This window comes from Brachyistius frenatus, unplaced genomic scaffold (assembly GCF_029030835.1).
Source record: "Brachyistius frenatus isolate BFR_SWC_R1_liver_20210118 unplaced genomic scaffold, ASM2903083v1 Contig_3, whole genome shotgun sequence".
Taxonomy (NCBI): Eukaryota; Metazoa; Chordata; class Actinopteri; family Embiotocidae; genus Brachyistius; species Brachyistius frenatus.
In genome coordinates this window covers 8,008,956-8,031,615 of record NW_027210602.1, presented here as the reverse complement: position 1 = coordinate 8,031,615, position 22,660 = coordinate 8,008,956, and the positions used below count along the sequence as shown (strand labels likewise).

The following is a 22,660-nucleotide window of genomic DNA, read 5'->3' as shown; positions in this document are numbered from 1 at the left end:
TGCTCAAACCAGTATCATGGCAAAGTCTGAAATAAACACACCCTTCCACTACAGCGAAACGTGAGATAGGCCTCTCTAGGTGTGACAGTTTCATGTTTTTGTAAGCTTGAAACTTACACGCACATAAAAGTAACATCACAAAGGATCATGTGAGACAGCCATGCGGAAGGCAGAGGCTCAAATCCAGGAGGAGACATCATTGTTCTTGAGTTGTTTTTTGTTTCCCCAACCATGTTGTTTTTTTCGTAACCCCAACCATGTTTTTTGTCACAAACCCCAACCATGTGGTGATGTCCTAATCCCAACCATGTGATTCTCCTAAAAGGTTTATTTTCCTGTAAATCACATGGCTCTATGCATGCAGTGGGTTTCATTTTCATCCACTACAGGCAAAGCAAAGAGGCCAAAGCGTGGCTATCTCACGTTTTGCTGTAGTGAACTTTGATGTTAAAGACAAGCCTCGTGATGCATTAATCCAGATTGTAAACGTTCGTTTCAGACATTAAACCCAGGTCTAAGAAAAGTGCACTGAGTCATATAGCCCTGGGTTTAAGTTAACCCTGGGTTAACTTTGTGCGTGTGAGGGGCTAACTTGGTAAATGATATGCAGTGTGAAAAGCACTATTGTGACAAGGACTTTATTGTACTGTATTCTGGGATCTGTATGTGAAGGTTTGTTTTTGTATCGTTTGCAATGAAACAGTCAAAATTCAAAAAAAAAAAGAATCCAGTCTCATATTTAAACCAAAAGAGAAATATTTATTTCATGATAGACCTCATTTGGAAATACCCAACCATTCAAAAAAAATGTACACGATTAAGTACTTATTTTTTCGAGGATGAACTGACAGGAGTTGAAATATCAATAGCCACATGCAATGGGTTTTTGTCCACTACATAAAAAGCGACTAGACCCCCTCCCACCCTCACCCCGCCCCCTCTTTCCAGACAACATGGAGGCCCTCCTGTGTGTCCCCCTCACACAGTGCTAGGACTTTGTGTTTTTCAGGGCAGTTGGCCTTCGCAGTAACGCACATCATAGACAGTCAAAAGTTTAGAAACTAAACATATCAGCATCCTCTACTCCGGAGGTCTTTGTGAACCAGCCAGAGCTGATGTCCTCAGTGTTTGCACTTTACTTCTCAGTGAGGTGTGTAACATTATTGGCTCCAATTGTCTCTGCCGACTGACCTGTTTTATTTGCAGCAAGAAGGCAGACTAAATTTTAAAAGCTACTTTAAAGTAATAATCTCGAAGATCCTCTTTTAAATAAATGTCTTTTAAGTCCCTGGTAGCAACAAATGAAATAACACAATAGTGAGTGAGTCTGTGGACAGCTGATGAAAGCCCTTGAATTTGCAGTCGGCCTTTTGCAAAATGAATGAGCTGCGTCATTCCCGGGAAAACTCTTAAGCAGCACAACAGGCTCACTCTTCAATTCACTTGTGTGAAAAGAAGTGTGCTGAGAAGAAGTTGTGCTGGACTGTTTTTTTCTGGTCTCTGCTAGTGTTGCTATGAGCCAACAAACAAAGGAATGATCAATGACTGGAGATGATGAAACATCAAAAACAAGTGCATAACCAAAGGAAAAAAGACAAAAGGAAAAAAAACAAAATGAACTTGATGAGACTGTTTGTATGGAAAATGATGTGCAAAAGCACATCTGCAATTACCACTTATCACCAAAGAGAACAAAAGGCAGAGCTTCGGGATTGTTACTTTCAGCAGCTACTTTAAAGTGTAATTTAAAGTAAAGCATTGCTTATTTTTTCTTTTTGTTTTCTGCATCAATACAACATATATCAATATGCAAATGTCTTTGTGGAAAATATGATGGTTAAAGATAAGGCCATATACCGGAGTTAGTCAATACACTGTATATCAAATTTCATGTCAACAAAAATTGAACTCACCTCTTAAAGAAAGCTGAGCTGACAAGATCAATAAAAATCGGAATATCTGTAGAACTAGAATCAGGAAGTTGTTTGGTACGTTTATGCTCTTGGTAGAAAAGCCGATGAAAGCTGTACGCCAGCACCCTGCAGCTAATTGACTGTAAATCTGTAAAGTATTTATGGAGCCAGGAGATTACTGGAAATAAAAAGAAACACTAAGCACCGCACCCCTAGAAAATCACAAAACGATTAAGGGCTCCTTCTGAGGATACATGTCATCAGCACAGAGTTTTCCTTCAGATTGAAAATCGTCTGACACGGTTTGATTTCCACCAGTCTGCACAGCACCAAATGGAATTTCACACATGAAACATGATTAACATTAAAAGGGGGGAGGAAAAAATCCCATCACCTGATAATCTGCAAAATAAAAAAAAATATTACAAAACAAATAAGGCAAGGTACAAAAATCACAACAATCCATCAGAGATTGAAACATGGCTGAATTTGGCTTGAAATGATTCAAAAGAAACGGTTGGTCCAGTTCAAAAAAAGAATCGTGATTCTGTGCAATAAAAAGCAAACAATGAATTTAGAGATTTTAAAAGTGTGATGTGGCTGTTGAGTTGAATGATGTTTCCCTTTCGCATCCAGCTGACTGCACCCACAGACCGGTGACACCAAGACTTGACGTGAACTGTGTGTGTGTGGTTGTTGTGGCCTATAAAAACCCTCCAGCTGAGAGTCCATCCAGTTTCCTCTCAGGAGGGGTTAAATGCTTCACCATGTTGTTTTTCGAGGGCTCAGAAGTCGAGCTGTCACCTGTATGCATTAGTGCCTCTCCCCTCCTTCAGTAAAGTCCTCTGCATGTGGATGAACCGTCTGTTCTTTACTGGCTGCTGTTGAGGTTCAGTAAGCAACGACCATTCTTCAAAGGCACCATACTGTACATTAGTCTGTATGTTGTGTGTGTTTATGTGGGCCGCACATGGGCACATGCATACATGGAGAAGTAAAACCAGTCAACAAAGTCGATTCCCTTCACTGGTGTCAGCCTACAAGGCATCACCATGACAACTAAGGCAAAATCTCCACATGTGAACACACCATTTTTTTTTTCTTATTATTTTAGTTTTTCTGATCTGATTCTTTGCTTAAATCAACTTCGCCACAATAATCATTAGTAACGATAATAATCTCTATTCAATAAATTATCTATACTGTACAATTATTTCACCTCGCATAGACCTGCAACAAAGGGGAGCCTTTTTTCAAAGTAAAGCTTTCGACAGTCCTTTTTGCTGTGTCCTCAGTTCATTAAAGTCTCAGCAGAGCACACGCAGGCTGACAGACAGCAAGCTTGATTTTTTTTTTTTCTTCTTTCCTGTACAGAATTTAAACAGGACATCCTGCAAAAAATAAACAAAAAAAACCCAAAAACTGATGCATAATTGAAGAATGAGAATCAGTGTAAGAAACGCCTGCAGAAAAAAATGAGAGTCCACCAAAAACAACAAGCGTTTTCCTGGAGAGAGGGAGTGATTTTCACTGAGAACAGTAGATAGAAGACGGTTCCTGATTTAAAAGTGGCATCTGAGCCTTACTGCACTCCCTCTTCATCCACGTAGGTTGAGGGAAACCATCCAATCTGCAAAATGAAACAGTGATTATCAGACACACACTGCTGTGTTAAGCAGAGTAAACAAGAAATGTTAATTGAGTTGATCCAGAGGCTTTTTTTTTTTTTTTTTTTTTTTACATGCTTTAGCTGCAGTATGGTAAACATTTGGTAACACTGAAGTGAATCCACAGTATGAATACATTAGATCAAGGCTGCCCAGAGTACTTTTGTCTCCACTCATTTGCCAGAGGATGTGCATTATTTTCAGATAATTGCACAGCTCAGTAGCAGCATCGCCTCTGTACTATAAAAAAAGAAAAAAGATATATAGTTGAGGGCTACTTCAAATACTACTTCAGCTGTTGCTAGGCAACGACGTCTCTTACTTTTTAGAATAGTGAAGTGAGTACTAAACTAACGAAGGTAATACCGACACAAAGGTTGTATTTATGGCAACACCAAGACCTCCATTTCCTCCTGTTGGGATCTGTATGTGTGGATGTTATGTGTAAATAACATTTACAAGCCTCGACCCGATTACAAGCCTCTGAGTTTTTCTTGGACCAGATCGATATGTTAAAATTAGGGAGCTGCAAGTGAATATTTCAACAAATCTGGCCTGTCTCAGGTGAAGGGAAGTTATACTCTTTTATGGGCTTCTCTTGTTTTTCCAGCTGTGGACAACTTCCTCCGTAACGTTTTGTTGGGCTGGCTTGAGAAAGCAAGAGGCATATTTAGGAGACCTTTTCAATTGGTGGTTGGATTTTATAATATTTTTAATAAGGAAACTGCAGAGCTGCAACGACTTGTTGATTGACAGAAAACTAGCGATGGCTACTCTGATGTGGATGTGACTCTACCTGATAAAAGCACATCTCACAATGAGCTCATCTTCCCCACATGCATTTTAGTGAATCACAATGCATTGCATCGGTCACACAGCTTAAACACAACATCATTTAATATAGCCTTCGCTTGCACCTTGGACTCTGATTGGCCGCCAATGGCCCAAATGGGCAAGTTGTTGTCCAATTTACTTGCCATAAATTATATTTTACTGGCCCCTAGGCCACCTGTCATGTGGAACCCTGCCAGCTCCTTAAATGAATATGTTCTGGTTCTTTTAGTCATGCCTAATAATAAACTTTTAAGAATAAGAATACGAATAATCTGCATTCATTTACTGTATGCCTTCCACTAGCACACATTTTCTGCACACTAATATCAGTTTTAGATTAAATCTAACTGACTTTTTATTCAACCAATACATTTTAGTCTTCATTACTTCATCTGTGCCATTAATGCCATTATATGGTTCCATTTCACAAATGATAGGAGAAAGTGGAAAAACATATTTCCACCCTTGGAGTAAAAGTAAAATGGCAACATGCTTTGATCAAATCCAGATGAGACTGCTAAAGCATTTAGACAGCACACTGCACAAAAAAGTGCAGCAAAGTTTAGCTATGCGACTGCACAACCTGAACGGACACACTCAGTCTGGCTCTACAGCAACACATTAACACTGTCAATTTTACAGCTTGATGGGGAACATTCCTAAAATAAAAAGATGACATCACATCCAGTTTCACAGCCAGCCTATTGAACTGGCACAATTCCCAGTAGCCAGGTTTTTACTTCCCTCTTTCAACCACCTGCTTCATGAATGCTTTTAATATCAATTATTTAATTGTGAAATTCAGACACTCTGGTGTCCAGCAAGCTCACATCAGTGATGTACTTTAGAGTGCGTGATTACTTAATTTTTCATGGTATGCATATCTCTATAATGATTAAGCTAATGGCATGTGTTCGGTACTAATATCCAAAAATTATAGCACCCATAGCATTTACTTTCAGTGCACTCTGGGCTCTGATCATTTTCACCATCTATGAATGAGCTTTACTCACTCTTCCACTGGCCTCTCCTTTCCACCAGCCCTGGTCTCCGCCGATCTTGCTGTAGATTTTAACAATGTCCCCTTCTCGCAGCGACAGCTCTCTCATGTCTCGCGCCGCAAAGTTATACCTGGCCACGGCTGTACTGACCACCCGAGGAGTAAACACTGAAAATGGAAACGGTGGGAGCTCAGTACTTTCATAGTTTAACAATTTACTTCAATTGTTTTATATATAATGCAGTAAGAACAGTTATTAATTACTGGCATTAGAGATGAATAACTTTCTCGATGCGTGAGAGATGGTTGAGAGAGAGGTCATACTGGACATAATGATAATTAGTTGTGAAGGATGTACAGAGGGAAGATGGCCAGGTCAGTGTTCAGTACGAAACACTGTGGTCACAAAATGACAAATGAGCACAATGGGAAAGGACTATAAATGGTTTCATCACGGGAGAGGTTTCCTTCTCTTGATTTAATGAGGAAATGTCACCCTGGGAAGAACTGAAATGCTCTTGTTAATGAAAAGAGCGTCACAGAGAAGAGGAAATGAGGTCGAGAGCACAGAGGCTTATTAAGTAATTACAGGCGATGGGGTGCAAGAAGACAACAGGAGCAAGAAAAGAAAGGAGAAGAAAAAAAAAAAGAAGAGTACCTGACCAAAAGGGAGCTGAGCTCTGAGAAGAGGAAAAGTTGAGGCCCTGCGGACTGAGGAAGGAGAAGTTGTAGGAGGCGCAGGTGGCTGCTGAGAGGGGGAGAGAAAAAAGAGACGGAGGAAGAAATAGAGCCGGAAAATTTTAGAGGTGCAGGAAGGCACAGCTGGATCCAGAATAGCAGAATAGTTAAGAAGGAAAATGCATGAAAGTTATAGTTCCCTCTGTGTCCTGTTTAATCTCAAAGGTCCTATATTGTATCAATTCACATTCCCTTTTTCATTATAAAGCAGGTGTAGGTCCTATATAAATACTGTAACAGTGTCAGAACTCTCAGTCTAAGGAGACATGCACACAGCTTGTATTAACTTCTTTAAGTTTCTGATGTCACAAACACTCATTGAAATGTCCACTCTCAGCACAGCCCACTGTCCAACGTTTTATCTGGGAGACAATATTGAGTGGTCGTTCCGTCGCATAGTTGGAAGCTACAACACTAAAATAGACCAGCAGTTGGCCGGGGCATGTGTCAATCAGAAAGAAGTCAGCCAATCAGAAGTGTGTCATTGATATCAATGTGCCTTAAAGACAGAAACAAAACAGTTGTTGGTACTTAAAACCAACAAAAATATCATGCTGATATCAATACTGCAAGTAAAACATGGGTCAAATATGGGCCAACTTGACTGCTTTATCTGTGGGAATTTGTTATTTACAAAATCTCTATTTATTTATTGATTGCAAACTGGAACAGTATATAGAGTACTACTAGGGAACTAAATACTACGATAGATTACTATTTAGTTCCCAGTGGCAGTCTTGACATTATTGTTAAATATTGTTTTCGAAACACTGAAATATATTTAATTTCTTTATCCTTATTTACTGAACATTGCCATGTGTAAAACAAACTTTTCCAATATTACAAACAGACTAAGTGAATGCCCAACTTAATGTGTGACGTGCATTAAAAAGACTGCTCTTTGTAGCATATCACGTCTGATAAATGTTTGCATAATGTTTGTGTGGACTCACTCCATTAGCAAACTGTCAGTACATAATGGTGCAGAAAGCACAGCTTTTAAAATTTTAATGAGACAAGCAGCTATGACTGGCAATGGCTGTTACCAGTCCTGAAACAAACCTGCTTACACAATATGGTGTTGTCATAAATGATTCCTAATCATAATATATTTGTACTAAACCAGCAGCTGTTTCACTGGACACCCTCAAGTGGGACATAGCTGCATCCACAAAAATGCCAAAGTTTGTGCTTGCAAACATAGTTAAGGTTAAGCACAAGGCCACAGCAGCAGCAGCAGCACCAGCAGCAGGAAAAACGATGTTGTCTCCATCGGTTTGCAAATTCAGCCAAAACAGGAAGGAAACAATCTTGCTGTGGCAGCCCGTTAGGTCCATGTGCAGAGTGAACAAAGGCAGGCCAATGAAGGACAGATGCCAGAGCAGGGCCACCGCCAGTATTCACACTGTCTAATAGACAGAGAGGACAGCCAATTCAGACAGTCCACAGTCGTCGGAGTGAGCTGACTTCCCCTTTGTCACTCTCTCTTCATCATTTCACACTGCTGTCCTCCTATTCTGCCCTGTTCCCCTCTGGCCTCCCTCACTTTGTCTCTGTATGAGTCAGGAGAGTCACTGAGCAGAAGACCAGGGGAGACAAGGAGAGTAGGAAGCAGTGTCTCCGATTTGTTTTGCCCTCCCTTACTATATCCACAGCCAATATGGTAAGGGATTCGATTTATAAACTAGACCTGAACATTATAGCATCAAAGTCAAATTAGTATCATCATAATCATTCAGAGCTAGGTAGATGTAAAGGATTTAAGATGGCGCCGTGCTAGTGGCAGCCTGTTGCAGCAGGTCCCTGTGTGTTTTAGTGTTAAGCCTTTTTTTAAACTGTTTCCCCCTCTCTTCTGAGTTGTTTTTCTTTCACGTTTTGTTAAGTCACGGTCAGGCAATGGACCATAACTTTTTTTCCACTTTTCTGGTGGCTTTTCTGTTACTTTGTTCCCTCTTTGTAATGGAGAGCCACGCACAGTAGACTGGGGACATTGTTTACTCTCGCGATCAGCTGATTGCGCTGAGTAAACCTCTGCTGCTGCCCGGTGCGAGGCCTGAAATCCCGGACGGCCTGCGGAGAAGATGTCGGGGTTGCAGAGCTGGCGCTAAGTTGAAGGCGAAGAGGAGGAAATTCAAACCATCGGTACCAACGATTTTAATGGGGAACGTGAGGTCCTTTGCCAATAATACGGATGAGCTCGGCGCGCTGATTAAGACCCAGCGGGAGTACCGCGAGTGCAGCATCATGTGTTTCACTGAGTTGCACTCACATTTGCCGGACCACAGCGCGGCCGTACGCGGCTTCAGGACTGTTCGGGCAAACAGAGACGTTGTGCAGAGCGGCGAGAAGAAAGGTGGAGGGATTGCAGTCTATGTGAACGAGAGGTGGTGCAATCCCGGCCACGTGCGTGTGAAGGAACGTTTCTGTAGCCCGGACATTGAACTTCTAGCCGTGGGGGTGCGCCCGTATTATTTGCCGAGGGAGTTCTCGTCCGCCGTGTACGTTCCTCCATCAGCTGATGCTGAGGCAGCAGTGGACACCATACACTCCATGGTGTCTAAACTGCAGACTCGGTGTCTTTATCCTAGCCCTTTGTTCAACATCAACTGGTAAATCAAGAGCAATATCAGGACCTTTATGGGATGACTTTGGGAAAAAGCAACACAATATACAGATGGTAGCATCTCCTTGAGCAACCAGCAAACTTTCCTTACAAACCGATTGGGTTGTAGCCCAAAGGGATGACGTGGCTGCCATCTTGCGGTCCCACCACAAGAAAGACTATACATAAGGGTCACATGCTTTTGCCATCTACACAAAATAAAAAGTGGTCTAAACACATTGCGTTTTGTATTTGACCGTTGCTCTTCCAAAGTCAGTGGATGTTCCCCTCTGAAGATGTAAAACCCTCCCTGACTTAGCTCTGCCATAGCCAGCCAGACAGACAGCAGTCATAGTCACTTCATCTCTACTGTCAATCCATTATTTAGAATCAGTTACTCTGATTAATCATCAAGGCCTTTAGGTCTGTTGTCGAGCTATATGCTAATATTTATGGCCATACATTTCCCACTGGTTCCAGGCTCTGTGTTGGGATTGGCTGAAATTTGGTACCAAACGACTGCGTAAGTAAAAGTAAAAATGTTAGAGAAAAGAATAATCTGAACGTTTACCTGGTGAGCGTGTGCTGGCCCGTGTTAGCGAGCGTTCTCTCGACTTGTAGGGGTATCGCAATGTTGTATCTAACAACTTGAAGCTTTCTTTCAGCGAATGGGACTGATAGTACTCCACCAGCTCCTGTTACATAGCAGGACACAACGCTTTAGAAATATTTCTTCTTTCACGCTGCCATCAGTTTTTGATAAGTATTTCATTTTCTTTGTGATTATATAGACGACTTACCAAAAGACTCTCAAACTTCTTTGCCTCAGTGATGTGAATCCAGCTGTCTTTTTCAATGACTTTAATGTGTTTTACTTCATCATTGAATCTGTGAAGGAGAAGTTGGTTTTTATTGTTATAGATTTACTTTATCTAAAACTATGTGTAGGTCATTGTTACAAATGCAAACTTTTACTAATTCACTCTTCGGTTAATGCGTTCAGCTGCTCAAAAAATATTTTTGTAAATGCGATGAACCAGATTAAAATAAAGTAATTTTCAAAACCTAAGGCTGACTGTCCGATTTGTTTACTTAAGTATATACATTCTGGTCCCCACAGTCTTGTTGCACCTGTGTTAAAGAGTTATTTACAAATGTGCAAATATATTCCTCCTCCCAACTCATCGCTGTTTGACAGGTCCAGTTAGAGCCCACACATTATTTCTCTTTGGAATGCATTCTTTCAGTGCACAAGCACAAAAGAAAAATAGGATTTAAAAAAAAAAAAAAAGCAATTACTGAGTGGTAATTAGCTGGAGCTAAAAGATGCTCTGAAAAAGCTGACTGGAGCTTCCTGTGAGAATTTTTATTTCCCATGAGATACAGATAAAAACCTTCCCTTGACATTTTCCCTCCCCCTGTAAAGATGTGAAATACTCACTTGATGCTGATGGCGAACCTCTCCGCCTCGGCTGTCCTCTCTCTGATAAGGTAGGTCCCGCTGCTGTGGGATTTTAAAAGGTTGTCTGCCTGCTGGCGCTCCATGTTCCCTGCAAACCTACAGAGAAGCAGAAAATAAAGGTTGGGACCTCCAAATAAAAAGTTAGATTATCAAGTGACATGGTGAAGGCTTTGCAAATACGAGCCATCAAACAACCATGTAGTAATTAATCTTTCGGTCGGGGTCAGCCTGCTTTAAATTGAACCAGTCTATAGAGTTAGTATTGATTTTCACCATTAACAGATCTGAACTAATTATAAGATAGCGACCTTGGAGTAATGGTAGTACACTGTATAATGTTCAGAGCCATTAAATCCCCAACTTTCAGAAGTTAAAGATCTTACCAAGGATATCCGAAGTAGTCTGCTTCCCTTGACGACTGCCGGCTGGATAATGACTGGAAGGGCTGTCACAAAGGACGTAAACCGCACGTTAAAGAACAGAATAACGTCACGGCACAGAGGTAGTTAAATTATATGTGAACACTGTTATTTCCACAGAAATCACACCTACTGCAATGATTCACCACCTACTGTGCAAGTGCATGAGTAACTTACCTTTGGGTCCAAGCAAGGCTTTACACAAGAACTGGGGAAAAAGCCACTCTTTTGGGTCTGAATCAGCTTCCCCTGAAAGATAAAGGCAGGGCAGGTTTATTTGTAGAACTGTGGCTGTACTTTACATAAGGAAAGGAAAATAAGTTTATTTAAAATAATACATAGAAGTTACAGTGCAGTAAGAAGTCGCACCTTGATGTACTGGGATAACTGAGATGCGGACAACAAATCACCGTGTATGGAAGAAAAACTAAAACAAAGATAGATGGCTCATTGGAAAATTCTAATTTACTCTAATGTTAAGAGTCATTTTATAGCTTTATGTATATTTTAAAAAAGTGAGACTTTGGTGCCTCCCGGTGGTAACATTTAAAGAGACATGAACACAGATAGCTTACACAATCCACCATTTATTTATTTATTTTTTACCAGGCACAGCCTTATTTTTCTTAAAAGGGAACCACCTGAAAGCCAGCCAATAACATAACATACTGTACATCATATTACATATTGTTACTAAGTGCTGTGTCAAGTTTATCTATCAATGTCAGACCGGAGTTGAATCACCTGCACTGTCTGCTACTTGAAGCAATCGATTAGGAGCTCAGTGTGACATCACACGGAGGGATTGAACTGTCATGCTGCAGAGGCACGACGTGGTGCAATAGCTAAGATCAATTAATGACTTCAGAAAGTTGCCCCAAGTCAGTCTGGGAAAAGCTAGCCTGATAATAGCTCGATCCACTCTGTGATTCAGCAGGTAGGCCAAAAGTGTCCGGAGCAAGTCGTGTCACAGCTGCTGTCATCCAATATCATCCACTGTGGAGAATCCTCCAGGTCTGCAGGTATAGCACCACTAAGGCTCAGCTCAGGTTGCCTGGTTCATACCATCTGTAATGTATGAAGCTAATTTCAGGTAGACTGCTATTTCTGCCCCAATTTATCATATAAAATATTCACCATGGGCAAATGTCCCGGTATTTAAGTGACAGTTGTCTGTTCCACAGCACTTTGGATTAAAGGAATAGTAAAACTTTTCTTTTAGATATATGCTTATTTGCCTTCTTGCCAACAGTAAAATAAGAAGACTGGAGCCACCCCCATGTCTAAATATGGCAACGAGCAACTATATAGTAAGGGAAACAGTTAGTATGGCTCAGTCCAAAAGCAACATAATTCACCTACCAGCAACTCTGAAGCTCAGTAATTAATACATCATATCTCATGTATTTAATCCATACAAAAACCAAAGTGTAAAAATAACATGTTGTGGTTTTACGAGCGGGTTCTGTGCCAACCTATTTCTTGGCCGTGCTACTGACTTCCTGGAGTCTCCACTGGTTGCCTGGAAACCTCAGGGTGATGACAAGACTCAAGGAAGATAAAGCACCCAGTCAGTAAAACATCTTTGTTTTAGTATGGATTAAACAAATATGATACAATTAATTAGAATAGATACTATTTACAATGTTTTCCTTTTATTGATGGACGTCAGCACTTTAACCTGAGTCACTGATTGATTTCTAATCCTATGAAACAGATTCAGCCTGCTGGAGTGAAGGGCAAACATGACGGGAGCTACATAACAATATTCACACTTTGAGTCAAAGTGTCCGATAGATTCAATTAGAACTGATCGCCCGCTGTACCTCCCACCATGTGGTGTCCGGATCTCCCTTCAGCAGCTCGATAAAATCGCCTGTTTGGAAACAGAGAGGTGTCTTCAGTGGAGGTGCCGGTGTGCCATGGTAGTTCCTTACTGCCACCATCTTAGGACCTGGAAACACAAGTGTTTGCAGAGGTTGGTGGGAGCTACAGTTAAAGTGCTGTTCAATGTGGTTTGGATTTGCCCTTTTTCTTTCACATGGAATGCACTGATATCTGCTGATAAGCGCATTTTTGCATAAAAGTCTTGCCCAGTGAGTGATACAGTTGTGTAAGATACACACAATATAACCACAACATCCCAGGTTCGAGTGTGGTCCAGGACCCTTTTTGAATGGTATTCTTTTCATTGTTCACTTTGAAGTGCAAATATGACTGAAATCTTACCAAAAGCTACTTGAACTGTAATATTAGATTCAGTCTCATTCTCTGCAGACTGAGCACTGTGTGTTTATTATTTCAGGGCAGGACTGTATACATACTAATGGATCCATCATAGCCTTCTTATGTTTTGAATTTAAACATACAGCATTCAAGTCTACTGAATCTATAAGCACCAATCAGCCACAACATTTAAACCACTGACACGCATGCTGAGAGGTGTTCCTAATATTTTGTCCGTACCATTTAAATCACTTGGGTTGACAAAATATTAGGAACACCTTTCAGTAATACCAAGTGCACTTCAACAGCACCACAAACTACAGTCTCCAAACTGACCAACAAAATAAATACACACCTCTCACAATGAGATGAAATATGAACTGTACATTATGATCTTTATGGAGGGAGGCCAGGCTGTTGTATTTTAATTCATTCTGCACCTCAGTGTTTTCAATGCTGTGGCTGATCAGTGCATACAGATACAGTATGCACTGCCACCCACACTTCGTGTTTGATCATATTTCTGTAGTTTATGCTACATAGCAGAGGTATCCACTAGATAGCAGTAGAGAGCTGTGCTGTTCAGGATTAGTTGCTGCCAAAACAAACTTGACAGCTGTCAGAAAACCCAGCTCCACATCAAAGTGTATATTTGACAGGAAGTGCTCTTACCTGGTGACATCCCGGGCTCCTAGAAAAGAGAAACAAACACTTTGTCACATATGCTTTTACCCAACAAGAATACGTCTATGGCAATTGAATAGTAATTCATTTACAAAGAAAGACAGAGGCAATGAGAGGATGCTGCAGCATGCTGGACCGACAGAGGCTCCACTCACCAAGTCATGAGGATCTGAAACAAGACACAAAAAATATGGAGACTGTTAGGGAGGAGTCACAACAAAACTGGATACCATTATTGATCAGGTAAGAATGAGCTATGAGCAGCATTTGACAAGAACATTTGTCAAACATGGATCAAAACATGTTTTAATCGTGTATGTCGAAAAAAGAATGCTTTTAACATGTGCGACTTGTTTGGCTTCTTTCCAGAAGTAAAGTGTTCAACAGTGGATATAACAAAGCCAAGGACATAGCTACTGTATATGTGGTTACCAGAGTCAAAAGTCTTTATTTTTACCTTGACTAACTACAGTATTTAAGGATCTTTTTTAACCTGAAGAACTGGAAGAGGGGCTGGATGGCTTTTAAACATTTAACAGTTTCGTCTCGCTCAGATGTACTGAACTGACTCCAGTTTGAGAAAACAAGCCAATGACTTTTGGAATTTCTGTTGAGGAAATCTGTTGTGCCCAAAGCTCGGGGTTGAGACCCCTTCCACCCATCGCAAGATGAATCCGAGGGGTAGTGACATGATTACATCGACAGCAAAGGGAAGGGAGAAAGAATTATGCTGCACAAATTTATATTTATTTTGAAAGACATTTCTAAATCTGCTTCTTTTAGGCTCATTAATAACTGGATGGATATTTCATCTCTTTAAGCCTCTAAAACATCATACAAATTTTACAATCTGGTCATAACTTGTCACATACATATGAAACCTGTCAAGATGGGTCAGAAATAGGATTTTTTTTTTTTAATTTTAAAGAGTTGGGAACATTGAGTGCTATCTCTTAAAGTACTGGAGCACACCTGTTACACTTACAGGTTCACATTGCCAGCCAATAATGTATATTTCCACTGCTTTAATTCAATGAAGTCAACAATATAAGCTTGCTATTTGCAACCGTTGTTCTGATTAACTCATTTAAAGTGTTCTTGTCTGATTTCAGTCAAACCCGTTCCTGCAAATGTTTTACAATAAAAGCCTTGTTAAGAAAAGAAGGGCTTTCTCTTTAATGAAATTCTATAGTGCTTTTAATTTGAAACAGATACAGGAAGTGTTAAGTTTGTATTGACGTGTAATGCCGATTTTAACAGAGCAAGCGGATCAAAACAAGGATTCCAGGTGACATCCTGAATCAATCAATACACCTCAAATGTCAATATAACAACTTATTTGTTTTTATTAGCTTCCTTACATGACATAAGCATTTAAAAATATGAATGAATTTCAACTGTGAACATGTTATTTCCTCATTTGGAGAAAAAAAAAAATGTGGCAGAGCCTTTACAGAGCCACACAGATGCAAAGAGGCAATCATTATTGGGAACCACTGGAGCCAATATATTAGTTAAAAAAAAAAATATATATATAAAAAGACACAATTCCTCCAGACTCAATCGCTGTTTTCCTCTGTGGTGTCAAACCCAGTGACACAATGAAATCATCCTACTGCCCCAACTCCTCCCCCTCTTTTCCTTCTGGATAAAGTGGCCTATAAGCAGGACAGAGCTTTGTGACAGCAGGGTTAAGTTTGTGGGTGGAATTGAAATTACAGCAGTCATCAGTGATGGACTGTATGTCACACAGTTGTTGTTGTTTTTTTTTTATCTCAATGTTGCTCAGCCCTACAACTTGACCTCCAAAAGTTCATCTGAACGTCTGGTAGAAAGGAAACACCTACTGATTTTACAGATGGTGATGACTTCCAGACACTCTTTGTGAGCTCCTGTTCCACAGCGAGAGCAGAAGTAACCCTGATAGAAGATGCCCCTAGAGGACACACACACACACGCACACAGAAACACACACTTCAGTAATGCAAGCAGGAAGTGTCTGAGACACAAATTAACCTCCTGTAAGAACAACACACAAGGGGAGCTGCTGCTTGTTGCTGTGACTCTGCAAATGTGGCTGCACATTCTCCATCATTTTCACTCTGTAATTCTTTAAAATCACTAAATCAACTCGCTTCATTCAAGACTATGTACTACTAAAATGTATTTATTATGGATACTATAACACTGAATGCATCGCCATGTGTCATGTTGAATAGTAAGTGCCATAAATCACGACGGGATCCGCTGGGGCTGCAGCAGTAATTAGCATCTATCAGGGACTGAGAACGCTGGTCCCTGCCTCCACCCGGCTCTGTGAATTTAGGTCAGCAAAGCCATGAAATTTTGTGGGTCAATACACAGAGTGGAGTTTAGCCGGCTGACTGTAATGGAGGTGAAAGTGGTGATTCAGTGACACGGGTTCTCCCCGCTGAAGTCGAGCAGCATTCTCACATGAGAGGAGGTGTGTTCAGGCACCCAGTGGGTGGTATTGGGAAGGGGGATGTTTAAAAATACCATCAGTCAGCCGCAGTCACACTTACTAGAATATTTTCCAAAGACTGTTTTCGCACTAATGAGGGGGTACGTTAGCCAAAAAAATATTCCCTCTGTGATATAAGCCTGTTCGTTTGTTTGCAGCTCACCATATGTGGCTGACTTTCTCTAGAGTTTTAAATTATTTAGTCACTTTGTTTTGCTCTTGAGTTTTTTAACTCAAACTAATTTTAATTGAGATACACTTTATTTAATAATGATGAACTACTAAGCTACTGCAGCCTTAAAAGTCATGGAAAAATTACTCAAGCACAGTAGGTATTTTCAGTATTTCTATTTTCTAACGCTTTTTATTTACTAACACAGGGAAATGTTGTCTAATTTTATTCCAATATTTCCTAGTTATAGTTACTATAAAGTTTGTGGTTTAAAATTTGTATTTTAAAGAAGAAAATTACGTGAACATATAAGCTTAAACTGCCAAAAAGTTACATCTAAGCTTGACAGCTCACTCTTCACCATTGAAAGTTCTTACTGGCTTGATGTGGAGTTTTCAATAAATTATTAGGTCTTCATCAGCAGAGCAAATGTATTACAACGACGTATCTTTTGTCAATGAGTTACAATTAGCACCATCAAAACCTGTCACGCATTATAAAGCTGTATAACTGTAATTATAACACAACATATAATATACATTATAACCACATGAAAGTGGCCTTTCTGCATAATGGTTACTGTTACTGTCATTATTTTGTTGCAAATTCTTCTGTACAAGTTATTGATGTGACTGCTTTCCCCACCACTGCATTAAACATAGATGTATAGTATCTTTGTATCTGTGTTACATACAGTTAGTCCACCCACACTGTACATATAATACCGAGAAATACATCTCTGCTGATACGTATTAGTCCTCAGAAAGTCTGGAGCAAAATGTATTCATTATGCATTATTAATTGTTGAATATGAAGGTGCTGTTATGAACATCAGCACTGCAGCTATCAGGGTCATACCTCAGGAGCATTTTGCAGGCTCGACAGTTGGTGTTCTTATCAAATGTGTGCATTTGGAAGTTGTGCTGATTGGCCGTGGCTCTCTCAGGCTTGATGTTGGACCTGGACGAGTAAATAATTCTGAGTGAAATGAACGAATTTGACAAAACAGCTTGTATCATTTCTATTGCCATGAAATTGAAGTTGGGATGATATGAACAATGAGATAACAGAAATTGCAGAATTTATCACATACGAGTGATAACAGCTTGATGTTTCTACTGTTTCATTTAATTAACGAACCCCCCAAAAAAACTTTCCCATCTGGTAATTTGAAAAACAATTTTTGGCTTTTTTTTTCTTTTTTTTTCTAGAAAGTTTCTGCATTGCAATCCAAATCCAGTTATATAAAATAGACTATTCATGTAGTCATACTCACATGGCCATTTCAAACTGCTCCATCCACTTCCTCTTTGTCTCCTCGGTTTTACAAAAGAACTGGAAGCCCTGCTTCCCTTGCAGGTGGATCAGGTAGAAACCGTAAGACCACTGGGGAGAAAAAGTGAGTGTCGAACAGATGGCAGAGAGGTATGTGTGGATGGCAATGGCAGACAGAGATGGGCAAGGAAGCTTCTATAAGAAATCCAGCATATTCAAATTTAAATTCAGAACTTAAAGTTGCTCTACATGCTTTAGCAATGCATCCTAGCAAAAGCTGGAGAGAAAGTCACAGAGCCGGTAGGCACATCAACAATCATGGCATGACATCCAAAAAAAAATACCACTACCATAAACAAATAGGCCACTATGAGAAGTTAAATTAAAGGGGTCACTTTGGCTTACCATTTTTCCACTCGACTGGTAAGCATGCAAAAAGAAAGACACCAGAGAAAGACCCGGTTACACATGCAAACATGGACAGACACATGCAAATTCAAAACAAAAAGCCATGTTAGACCGGTGGCACAGCGCACTGCAGTTTACGTTTCCATGAATCCTAAATGACCTTCATTGCATTTACATGGCTTTTCAAGCATGAATGGGCGCAACACACATTTGACACTTCAATGCATTACGCATAAATTGCATATCTGAAATTACCATCAAGCTCCTTCAGCTCAAGGACAACATTGGTAATGATTACACAGGCTGTTTCCTCCTCTGCACTCGCTCGGCTAATTTTACAAAGATCTCGCTGTGTTCGAAACATTGCTCCATTTCATTTCAAACCAAAAGGATGATTTTATTACCTTTTTCATGTCTCTGTTGTTCATGGGGTCGTCTGACATTTTATATGACTGAAGTTCAATAATCTCTTTGAGCTCATAGCTGTAGCCTTTCCTCTTGCATACAATAACCACTTTATCAAACAGGAATATATACCTGAAGACAAACACACACATTCATTGATTATTTGGCAGGGATGAAATGTTGTGGTTGTTCTTGGATTATGAGAGTTTTTCTGCAGAATTTGGACTCACCGGTCCTGTTTCGTTCGGTTGACGATGGAGCACACCTTCAGCTCTCCGTCTATCTTTGGCCTCCCGTACTCCTCCAGTTTGACCTGCTGCTTAGGTCGCAAATGCACAAACAGTGTCAATCCACTACAACTTCTAATTTTAATGAGAAACCATATATGATTCAGCTAACTCTGAATTTCAAAGAGAATCCAGACAGATATAGAAAGAGTGACACAACTCTGAAACTGTTCACTTCCTGTTTAGTTACTTCTCCATCCCCCTGATCCAAATCTCTTTTAAAGTCACGTACACTACATGTATAACTTTTGTTATACATGTAAATCAGAACTACATAATAATATATATAACCACATAACATCTATTGTTCAAAAATAAAATGATTTCCTAGGGGCATCGTCATAGCTGAGGATCATGACAGGTGGAATTAAATGATCCATGAATTCTAAGCAGCGGAAAGAAAACGTGAACAAATTTAAGAATGTGTAACTGCTGTGTGATGATCAGTGACTAATCATTCTGACAAACTTTGTGTTCCAGTACTTTCTTTTATTTTCCTTTCCTTTCAGTACTAAATATTTTGGTAATAAATTCACAATAGATGTCAGTGCTGGCTGGCACCAACTTGGAGGCTCATGACTAAAGGCTACATTAGCACCATTAGCATAACAAGCCTGAATCTCCAAACTGATTGAGTTGCATTCTGGGTAATGTAGGCACCAGATTTTGATAAAGTATGCGTGTTGTTGGGAAATAAATCTTAATAAACAAATCAATAATAATTGTTCATCTTGACTATCTGGATGTGGTTTTGATTAGATATGATTGACAGTTGCACAATGACACTAACACTATGACAACAGCTTTATTGCTAAGCTATAACATGAACATCCCTGAAAAGATTTTCCAGCCCCTACCACTTCATACTAGTAAAATATAACATGCAAATGTCTCGTGATAATCAGTATTGTCCTAGCTGTGTCAGATAATAACATGTTTGAAAAAGAAGTGACCGAGGAGTTCATGGTACTTACAAGATTTTCTATTGAACTTTGGAATTCGCTGATTTTTTTCAGTGTCTCGTTATCCCTTTTGACTTCATTGATGTACATGGCCAGGTCCTGAAAGAGGGAGGCAAATGTTCTCTCAGCCTGCGAGTGCAAATCTTTCTGACATCTGTCATATCATGGTATATTTACAGTGCTTGGAGCCACACTGGCTGTGTGTATTCATACAGCTTTGGCTTAGAGCCCTGTACTGTTCTTATGTAACATTTTTGAAAGTAAACCCATGAACAAAAGAGACACAAACACATATGTAACACAGACCTGCATAGCCTCCAGAGCCTCCTTAAGTTGTTGTCTCTCGGGTCGGTCAGCTGAGTGACTCAAAAGTTCCTGCAGAGGGAGATTATTATTAATTGTATACAGTTAAAAAAAAAAAGAAGCTATTACTGTACTTTCAGAAAGTGTAAAACCTGTTATATTTACATCAAAACACAACTCTGAAATGTAGGATGCAAACACTGAATGCTTTAACATGGAGAGTGGTTTGTTGTCAGATATGTATAATTGCTCTTTACTGCAATTACACACGTGACACTGATGTTGCAGAGAATAAGTCGCTGCCGCGTGCAACCAACAGAAACCATGAAAATATAAGACACAAGGGCGCTGCAGAGATTAGTAACAAGCCTTCAGGTCCAGCTGTACTTTATGGTAACAATATCATGGTAAACGTGTTGTCCCCTGCAAAACATACTGTCTACCTTATAGCCAATCAATAACAAATACTGTGTGTTACATCACTTTGATCTCCATTTGTCTGCCTCTTGTATCCTCCACTGGCTTATTGTAGTGATTTATAGCGCAGTTCTGAGATACACAATGGGAGGGGAATAAGACAAACAAGTCCAAACAACTCTTTTACAGTTTTATAAAGAAAACAAAATATATAATCATATCAGCTTTCCAGACATTTGGCAAATCTAATCATTGCCAGACAGCACAGCACATATCCGGTCAGTTTTGTCTCACATGATGCAGAAGATGGCCAACTTTCATACGGATATGTTCAATACAAAGGATGTTTTATTGTCCTCCCATGCAGTACATGTTCACGCTAGACAGGATATGTTGGCAGAGCTGTGCATCAATGCTTCCGTTCTGTTCTGTCACACTTGTTGTCTGTTATGCTTGTGACAGCAACAACAGCATTTAGTATCTGTAATTTCAACCTAGCTTTCTGAGCTATATTAGTTTAGTGTGTCATTTGATTCATTTGGTGGCTGAATTGACACCTATTGTAGTATGCCAGTTAACCTAATGTGATGTGGTCGGGGTGGTTGTTTGGCTGTTACCAAGGTCCAAGCATGCTACTGGCTAACTTATGGAAATGTGAACAAACTCATGTGATCACATGTGACCATATGTGATGTTCCACATGTGAAACATGTATTTTGCCTGTTGGAAACGTGGTTTTGGAACGTTTTCATGGTGTAATGTGTGAAGCCCATGTAGATTCCCATGTGAATCACAGGTATAATTAAATTACAATGTGCAATACCAAGACCTTGGAGAAGGAAAAGCCTGCAGGAATGCACAAGGAATAATAGTATTTGCTACTGAGGTGTTTTTCCTGGCTTTTTCAAATCAGACTGTCCTTGCACTGCAGTTCTTGTCACTGTTAATGCTTTCACCCACTTACAGTGAGCTTCACCGCTGGGCATCACACGAGTATGTTATCCCTCACTGACTTTCCACCAGCAAACCAGCACAAGTGAAAGGAGTGTACTTCTGTCGGGCGCCACTGAAACTTAATCAACCTGCTTTTCATCCAAAAGACCACCTGGCTCTGCAGTTCTTTAACATTTTTACTATTCCACAAGCGAGATTGTTACTTTGGAAAAGTACTCATTGGAACACTCAAGTCGAGATGAAAGATGCTGCATGATTACATGGCTTTTTTAAAAACTTGGAACATTCATCAAATATTCAGACCCTGCTTGAGGAGAATTATTTCTAAGATGACTGTGCTGAATTCACTTTATGGAGTGCAGCTACAGCTTATAAAAGATGAAGAGAACCATGCACACTGTGACCAAATAGGGAAACAACCCCTGCGATGATATCTATACAACATCAGTTGAAAATGTACCCTCAGGCATGATTGGACACGCGTCTACACACACAAAAACAGGATTTGTCAGTCTGACATGTCTTGAGGCCGCAGCACGCAACAGTGTTTTACTGCAAAGTGGGAAGCAGTGAAATGGGGTGCGTTTAATCTGGTTAGTGCACGGTTGATTTGACCACAGTGGCTCACCAGGACTCCTGCAGGGGTTCGATTCAAACGAACAGAGAAGTCATGGCACTCATTGTGTGGACCTATAATCACCTGACGCAAACACTCGCCTCTGCCCACCCCATCGTATATGCACACCCGTATTTGAAATGAAAAGTAAATTAATCATATTGCAGTGACCACCTATTTCGTAAATTAACACCAGGAAGAGAGCTGCACGGTGAATTGTTGGCATTTTTTTACATAGTTCAGTATTTTTTTTAACCGTATCCCAGAAAAACACTATCTTTTTAAAATGTCCTCTCTTTTAACATGAAGCCATTAAGCTATACAACAAGGACATGCTGTATATTGTTGGACTAGGAAACCATGACACAAAGCCTCACCCTATGATTCAAATCAATTTACTATTTATAATAACAAAAAATGATGTGTACATATCTGAGTAGAGAACAGGGCAAATATAATGGAAACAATAAATGAAAAATGTACTCGTGCTAAACCAAACCAAAAGTACAAAGGCAGACACAAAGGCGAGCTGGTAAACGCCAAGTTGCATTCAGTTCTGTTATAGTGACTTTCTTATTTCTACAAAGTCATAAAGGCAAAAACAACGAACGGTTTTACGTGACAAAGCATCACATCAGGAAAATCACAAAAGCGCTGACCAAATCTAGAAAAACAGCTGTCACCAGTTAAGGATCACAGGCAGCAGCAAGAGACCGACTGGTGAAGATAGTTGTTAAGCAATCAGCTGAAATGAAGCATAACCTCTGTGACAAACCCTTCAAAATAAAAGTCTCACAGTGCAGCTCTGCTAAAACCAACAACTTGATGAATGGA

General features: G+C 40.0%; 1 protein-coding gene across 7 annotated transcripts in view; it reads right to left on the bottom strand.

The window, feature by feature from the left end:
* Window positions 1-2,784: 2,784 nt before the first annotated feature.
* The window catches only part of vav2 (vav 2 guanine nucleotide exchange factor), a 211,894-nt gene continuing 192,018 nt past the window's right edge, over window positions 2,785-22,660 (bottom strand). The window contains exons 12-30 of one of the 7 annotated variants that reach the window (XM_069705143.1): window positions 19,843-19,911; window positions 19,549-19,635; window positions 18,518-18,606; window positions 18,287-18,419; window positions 17,880-17,894; window positions 17,476-17,585; window positions 17,058-17,159; window positions 15,393-15,481; window positions 13,638-13,714; window positions 13,534-13,552; window positions 12,462-12,589; window positions 10,813-10,884; window positions 10,600-10,661; window positions 10,196-10,312; window positions 9,555-9,642; window positions 9,326-9,449; window positions 6,073-6,162; window positions 5,428-5,582; window positions 2,785-3,543 (exon numbers count right to left, since the gene is read on the bottom strand). In XM_069705143.1, coding sequence (XP_069561244.1) covers window positions 3,496-3,543; window positions 5,428-5,582; window positions 6,073-6,162; window positions 9,326-9,449; window positions 9,555-9,642; window positions 10,196-10,312; window positions 10,600-10,661; window positions 10,813-10,884; window positions 12,462-12,589; window positions 13,534-13,552; window positions 13,638-13,714; window positions 15,393-15,481; window positions 17,058-17,159; window positions 17,476-17,585; window positions 17,880-17,894; window positions 18,287-18,419; window positions 18,518-18,606; window positions 19,549-19,635; window positions 19,843-19,911 — 1,674 coding nt within the window. In that variant the 3' untranslated portion in view covers window positions 2,785-3,495. The remainder of the gene's footprint in view (window positions 3,544-5,427; window positions 5,583-6,072; window positions 6,163-9,325; window positions 9,450-9,554; window positions 9,643-10,195; window positions 10,313-10,599; window positions 10,662-10,812; window positions 10,885-12,461; window positions 12,590-13,533; window positions 13,553-13,637; window positions 13,715-15,392; window positions 15,482-17,057; window positions 17,160-17,475; window positions 17,586-17,879; window positions 17,895-18,286; window positions 18,420-18,517; window positions 18,607-19,548; window positions 19,636-19,842; window positions 19,912-22,660) is intronic. The other 6 variants (XM_069705160.1, XM_069705169.1, XM_069705152.1 and 3 more) reach the window with 6 other exon arrangements.